The sequence below is a fragment of the Austrofundulus limnaeus genome, unplaced genomic scaffold (genome assembly GCF_001266775.1).
Source record: "Austrofundulus limnaeus strain Quisiro unplaced genomic scaffold, Austrofundulus_limnaeus-1.0 Scaffold163, whole genome shotgun sequence".
Lineage (NCBI taxonomy): Eukaryota > Metazoa > Chordata > Actinopteri > Cyprinodontiformes > Rivulidae > Austrofundulus > Austrofundulus limnaeus.
The window spans coordinates 874932-882692 of NW_013952565.1; the positions used below are offsets into that span (position 1 = coordinate 874932).

Here is a 7761-nt window from a genome sequence, read left to right on the forward strand (position 1 = left end):
GTGTGTGTGTGTGTGTGTGTGTGTGTGTGTGTGTGTGTGTGTGTGTGTGTGTGTGTGTGTATTTTTAGGCCATGGCCAAGCTTTTTATCAGGAGCCAGCTGGTTAACAGGCTCATGCATCACCATTTCAAACACTATTATGTACACACTGCACTCTGGCACCTTGTTATGAGCATACACAGTTTTCTGCATGTGTGTATCAGCGTCTGTGTGCGCACATTTCAATCCCATCCGTCTGAAGCATGCCTGCCATTGCTCAGCTCAAAGTATCAGCTTGGCGGTAATAAATTGCCATAATCAAATCTCATTTCTGAAAAATACCTGTGGGAGCAACCAAACAAACAAGGACGGGGGAAAAAAGGGTCTTGTAGGAAGAAAGTGTGAAAAATATAAGGGGCTGCAGCAGTTTGTTTTAATCAACTTGGCATTGAATTAGAGAATTAAACACCAGCTTAGTCCTTGATAGCATACGTGCACGCACATGCACAAACACACACTTTTTATGTACAAACACTCCTACAACATACAATAAACAGAGTTAAGCAAAAACAAATGTACTTGAACACATGGCCTCATCCAATTCTTCTCCAAATACACACCAACCGGAGCAGCTAAAAACACCACCAGTGCACATGCACACACTCACATGCACAACATTGGACCCTTGGTAGCAAGGCTTAACAATACACATGATGCGTATAGTTGAGAAGCATTGCCCGTTTTTGCATTTCATACGAGCTTGGTCTTCAAAGACACACAGGGGAGAGAGTGAAACCATTTATCAAAAAGAGAGGCACAACGGCTGGAAGCACCGCCACCAGAAAAGCCTGTTTATTTTGGCTGCCACATCACTTTGGGACGTCTAAGTCCACCACGGTGTGTATATGCATGTTTGTTTTGTAATGCACACTAAGTGTAAACATTTTCATTTTGGCGCACCTCAATAAAAATCTGTATATAATAATAGAGAAAAAGTTCCAGGGCAATTAAACAAACTGGAGTGATAAGTTTAGTTTGTTATGTGCCCTGGTGAAATTCTTATTCTTATTATTACATTTACCATTTTTATTTGTGTGTAATATGATCTCATGTATAATACGACCCCCCCCTCTTTTTTGAGCTTAAAAAGCATAAAAAAATTTAATCCTCAAACTACCTCCAATTTCATACAGACTTCAAGATTTTTCAGCCTTTGCAGTCTTTATACATATCAGTAAAATGATCATTGGACTGTTCATTTTATTTTAACAACATATGTACTAAAAGGTATTTTGACAACAAATATATATCAGCTGTAGCAGCATCATATGAATTCTGACATTTTACACATAGTCCACCAGGAGGCGCCAACACAAAAGTCAGAGACTTCACATGAGATTTGGACCATCTTCAAGCAGATACAAGCAGATTACTTCCTGCTCGTGAGCGCCCCCTCTGGTGGGGAAACTTTTTTCAGGGATATAAACCTTTTTAGAACACCGGTAGACAGCAGCCATTACAGACGAACATGTTTGTTGTTGTTCCAGCAGCGGCCCGGTCACACGCTAATGTCATTAGTTTGTTATCATTACTAAGGTGCAGGACTACTTTCTTCCCCTTTTTTCACATCATGTCGCCTGCTTGGATCTGTTATTATCTCACTCTGAAGCACGGAGGAGTGGCAGAGGTGAGCTCGTTTCAACTGCTTTTTACAACGCGGTCTCATTTCCGGACTCAATAATTTTGCCGATATTTCAGTTAAAATACATAAGTAAAAATATTTATCCGCGTATAATACTACCCCCCAACTTTATGGATGATTTTATGGATTAAATTTTACGTAATATACTTGAATAAATACGGTAAATGTAAAATTCAACAAAATATTAGCTTTTGCTTGTCAAACGTTTACCTGTTACATGTGGTTTACAGTGACACTGTCCAGTGTGCTGGTTGCAGCTGGAAACGGCTCCTGTTGAGGTCTTGATGACACCCAGATCACTACAATTGCAGGGCATGCAGCCATTTGGATTTGACGCACTGAGACCAAACCAACCAGGCAAACAGTCTGAGCACCGACGGCCTGTTACTGCATCCTTACACGGACACTGACCACCAACCTTAAGAAGACAGACATAGGAAGAAGAAAAATGAGGAGAAACCATGTTAAACCTTTTTTTCAGGATTTCCATCCACTTAAGTGACCCACAATTTGCTGTACAACACTGAATGCATACGTATACCTTGGTGCACACTCTGCTGCCATTGACTGTTCCAGCAGTGTTGCAATTACAAGGTTGACACACATCAGCTGAAGTTGGATCAAAGCCTTCCAGCCTGAAGAAGCCACTTAGACATTGCTCACAGTTCTTTCCTTAGAGTAAGAGGAATAAACACAGAGTGGGAAAAAAAGAGCAATGTGAGACCTTTATAAACTTTCAAGTGTGTATAAACATGTTGGTCTCAGACTATAACATAGAATGACTTAATTGTTAAATGATATAGAGGTCCAAGCGCCAGGCCCGTGTTTGTATTGTCCGAAAGTCTTCATTTTATTGATGGTAAAGAAACATAAACGTAGCTCGTGAACTGTCAACTGAAAAGATAAAGGGCACCTGTGGTGTTGTGCATGCAGTGGTCACAGACTCCTCCTCCACCTTGATAGTGCTCATCTGGTTGGTCATCAGCTAGGATGTCATAATGACAAGTCAAGGCGTGGCCATGACACTGACAAGGTCGGCAGTTCATTGGCTGGAGTTGGTCACCTGACCTGAATGGTTTGTCATTGTAGAGGGGAGCACAACGCTGGCACTGTAAAGATATAAATACATAAATAAACATTCTTTACAGCAGCAGGTGACTTAGTCTTGCCCTTTCTACAGCGAGAAATTGAAAAAAAAAACTTCTGTTGTTGAATGACATTTTATTTTACTTATATTACTTTTAAAATAATATAAAGCATTCGGGAACAATGCAGGAGAACTGCTGGAGTTTTTTTGTGTGTGGTATAAATAACTTCATAGTCTGCTTTAATTTTGGATTTCAGCAGTTCAGCAGTTAAAGGGTTCCTTTGACCATATGTTCAGGAAAAAAAAATCTCTGCATCAAGAAACAATAAATGTGCGCAAAGTTTTTCCCATGATAGGTAAAAACCCTTTTATTTATTTAGTTATTCATTTATCTTAATAAAACAAAGACTGAAATAAGGCACAGTGTTGGGGAGAGAAATTTACTGAATGCGGGGGGAAATGTAAAGAGAGAAGTTAGTGGTCCGTGTAACTAAATCTAAAGAGAGAAAAGCACAATACACGTAACTCGATAGAAAAACACAAAGGTATTCTCTAACATATAGGGAACAAGCACAGACACACACACACAGAGCAAAATCAGACATCTAATGAGAAGTGACTTGCAACAGGCAGAACTTTCACACAGTCCCACTTTCATGTCATAACAAACATTCTAAGGTGTGTGTAAAGGAAAAAAGGGGGAAGGGATGGGGTGCGTTAAAAATGCTTTTTTTGTAGCAGAAAACAGCAGAGGCTAGAAGCAGCAAGTACAAGTCCTTTGATTTTGTTCAGCAGTCAGTACAAATTATGATGGACAAGGGGGGCATCAAATGGCAGGATTAAAAATGTATTAAAAAACACAGGAGTTCCTCCCATGTGTGACACATGCAGGCCTGCACTGGGTCTATTATGTACGACACGCAGATAAAAAGAAGCAGTGGTGGGGGATTTCAGGGGGGAAAAAGGGGAGGAGGGGCAGAGTGAAAAAGAAAACTGGGGGAAGGGGCCCATTTGTATTTCAGAAAGATTGGCATAAAAGGTAAAAAAAGAAAGAAAAATGACAGTCAAATAGAAAAAAAAAATAAGTCTGAGATTAATGTCTGCAAGTGTGAGAGATGGAATTAAGGCAGACAGTAACAAGTAGAGGAAAACAATATTGGGACAATTGAAAATAAATAACTATTATATTTTACATCATTCATGTGGTCAGAGGTGGACTGTTGGGTGCGTATAAATGACAATTCAATTCAAATTCAATTCAAATTCAAAAATACTTTATTATTAATTACAATATTCATAAATTCAGAAGTATTTAAACTTTACATCAAAACAATTTATTCAGTTAATCTCAGTGACATCACTAAACTATGACTGTTTGACTATTGTGTGTCAGTGGTAGAATGGTGCTCCTCTTGCTGAGAACTAAATGTGAAAAAAAAAAACCTATGGAAGCAGCAACTAATTCTATAGAGACAAGCTGTGTACACAACAACGAAACAACATGGAAAGAAACACACAAGAAGAACAGAGAAAGTGGCCTGAATCGTGGAATTCCTCCAGAGTTCTGTGCTGTTTGCACTTTCCTGTTTATTGTCAGTCTACCTGTGCATCCATCTGCCACCATGTTTGGAATCAAATCTATCTGTTGTTATGTGTACAGCAACTTCCTGCCTGTGCTTTTGTTCATACATCATCTTCAGTTCAGCCCATCTGTTATTACCTGCTTGTCTATCTTTGGCTCTGTGCTAAAAACTCTCACTTCAAAGTTCATTTTTTCTTTGCTACATAAAACTTTTTATGCCATCCATTAAGGCCGGCACCATGAGCAAAGGTGGTGTGCTCCATTCTTCCTTCCACTCATTTCATTCCTTTAACATCCCCTCCTTCTTGTCAATGTTTTTTTCCCTGACTTTCCTTGCCCTGAAAAACAAATCACTCTGTATATCTCTCCCAGTTTTCCATCTCTCCCCTTTTGTGTACTCGCTTCCCCCGTCTCACTGTCCCCCAACTGCTTGTTCTCATACCCAAAGTGAGTATGTGAGAGGAAAATATTACCATACTAAATGAAAGAGAGGATTTGTTCTTTCTTCTCTTTTCTTTTCATTCAGCATTGCGTTACCTTACCTTTCTCCCTGCCTGCTAATTAGTCGAGGGACTGGTGTTTGGGAGTTAAAAGAAGAGCGCACACGTTCAATTCTCTTCCACATACAAAAGGTTTTGATGGCGCTCCATCATTTACACACTGTAGCAGCACAAAAAGAAGACTGAGTCAGTGTGATTTTAATTCTCTTGCTTCTCTTCATCTTTTCTTTTTTTTTTTGTGCAATTGGCCACTCCACAGCCACAGTATATCAAAACTAAAAACAGCAGGAAAGTATTGTGTTGTGTTGACAGCAGGGAAATTATGTTAGTGGTTAAATTTAAGTTTCTGTTTGCAAAAGTGGTTTAAAAAACAGTTTTTTTTGCTTTTTCTTTAAACAAATTCAAGACATACAGTAATAAATATGTGCAGTAAAACATCATTACTCAGCAAATTCAATCAGCACTTCTTGTTTTCTAAGCAGATTTGTTCATGTTTTTCCTCTGGCAGGGAAAACGGCAAGTGTGTGTGTCAGTGTGAATGAAAGTATTTTGGACTGTGACGCAGAGGAAAGAATAACATATTTTCACTCCGACTGGACAAAACCTGCTGAGTGAGGAGACTGCTCTAATGGATATGTGGACATTCAGATGGCCTGTCATAAGCATCCGTGCATGTGTGCGTGAGTGTAAATCCACCGGGACAACTCATCTTATCCTAAAATGCCATGACCAATTTCACGCTCTCACAGGAAAGGTCATGGCACTGGCTTGTGTATGTGTGAGAATGTTTGTGCGCACACACCCATTTTGTGTGTATCTACAGAAAAGTTAACCCGGTTAACCCAAGTGCAGGTGAAAATCTGCTGCTGAAGCAGACTTGGGCTACAGAGATTCTAGGCAACATCACTTAACGTCACTTCCTATCAAAATCTATCACACATATGGATGCAAACACAAAAAACAGCTTCTCTGTTCACTTTGAGACTTAGAATTTATGTCAATACCTTTTCATGTGACATTTCTTTGTACGGTGTTGCTCAAGTTGCCTTCACGCAGTTAGGATTGTAGGTATTTTTTTTTTTACAAAATGCTAATCTTATTTCAAATAAAACTTTTGAGTAAAAATAACACTGTTAAAAGAGCTTCAAATATTTTCTTTAACTCATACCAGACAAAAAACATAAAAAATAAAATAAAACAACACAGTAAACACTCAGAAACAGTTCTATTATTTTTGGCAAGTTTGCAAGAAAATCTGATGCAACACTTATATGTATTCAGGGTGCAGATGAAAAACAAAGCTAGGAAAAGTTAGCAACATTCAATTTTAATGTTTTGTAATATCACAGCATGTAATCCAAGTATATATTAATCAGGCTCACAAAAGTCCATTTTAAAGATGGAAAATACTTTGTGTAATGTTTTGTACGATTCATTATATCATAAAGCTTTCAGACATTTGTTGTGAGGAGATACAAAGACAGAGTGACACAATGAGCGATCAAGTCTGACACAAAGTGCACATAAGAAAAAAATCAAAGGAAAAAAAAGATCAAGTGAAGAGGTTGCACGTGCATTTGTGCACATATGAGTTTTAGTGTGTGTGTGTGATAGTTTGTGTGGGAGAGTTTTAAGTGTGTGTCTTCTAAGGCCCCTGTTGATCATTTTGACACGTCTGAGCATTTCTGTCACTTTAATGTCACTGTGGAAATTCTACAGATTAGTACAACATCCGTCATGGTGCTAGGCCGATGCGAGTCAACAGAACGCATGCAATATTAAACGCTAATATTCCCCACAGCCTTTTATGCTCCAATATTACAGAGACAGAAAAAAGGTCCTGAATATTCACTCGGAGAGATGACATAGACAGGTTCAGAAGGAAAGCGCACACAGGTGCATAAATATTCACACAAAAGAACTCTGTGTAGACAAATGTACACGTTGCACGGTGTATTTCAGAGAATTATAACTCATTTAGAGAATATGTTACATTACAGACAATGTTGTGCATAATACATATACATATGTCTAGATCTATTGCATCTTCCAACCAAAAAGAGAACAGATGCTGGTGGAAAAAGAAGGATCAAGAGTGGAGGAATCGATCTGAGTTAGGAAAAGAATTATTGTGTGCAAAGAAATACACACAAACAGACACACAAACAAACAAGAATAGTTAAATGAAATTATTTCAGATATTACAATGTACAGAAATAAAAAGTTGTAGGGGGAAGGGGCGAATGGAAAACTGTTTAGTGAAAAAAAGGAAAAAGCAAACAGAAAGAAAAAGAGCTGATTAGAAATGGATGCTGAGGGAATGTCATTGTTCTAGTCGATTTGAGACATTATTTAAACAGCGACTCGTGAGATACGATGGAGTATAATAGAGACAGAGGGACTGACAAAGAGAATGAAGCCTGTTCAAATACCTATGAGAAGACAAATGCAAGAAAAAGAAAAAGGTAGAATAAGAGGAAAGCAGATATTTCTGTTAATATGGAGTCCCTGTGTGTTCATATTTCAGTATGGAGTTTGTGTACGTTAAACACATACTGTAAAGAAGAAAGTGTGTGTTGGTTTTGCTTTAAAGTAACATCAATAGTCAGATTTCTGCTAGTTGAAAACTGTAAAAACACCATTGTGCTCTGGTTCCTTCAACACACAAACATGCACACTAACGCACAGACACTAGTGTATGAATGATACATAAGTGGTAAATAATGTAGGCTGTGCTGTGTGACAGTAAGTTGAGGCAGTCGTACCTGAATTTTTCACTGCTGACCAAATGAAGGCTTTTGTTGGGATGATGACTACTATTACCTGACAAGGTTTATTATGCTTTTATTGAGCCTGGTCAAAAGGTGGTAGATTGAATCAAACTACTTATATTTTAGCAGTATGTAGATACT

The 7761-nt window shown here is 38.4% G+C and overlaps 1 protein-coding gene across 1 annotated transcript in view; it reads right to left on the minus strand.

Annotated features, from left to right (window-relative positions):
• ush2a (Usher syndrome 2A (autosomal recessive, mild)) overlaps positions 1-7761 on the minus strand; it is a gene marked incomplete in the record, with an annotated part of 244206 nt that overhangs the window by 198569 nt on the left and 37876 nt on the right. Inside the window, 3 exon segments of the mRNA XM_014017175.1 lie at positions 1891-2098; positions 2222-2352; positions 2594-2789. Of these exon segments, the coding sequence (XP_013872629.1) occupies positions 1891-2098; positions 2222-2352; positions 2594-2789 (535 nt within the window).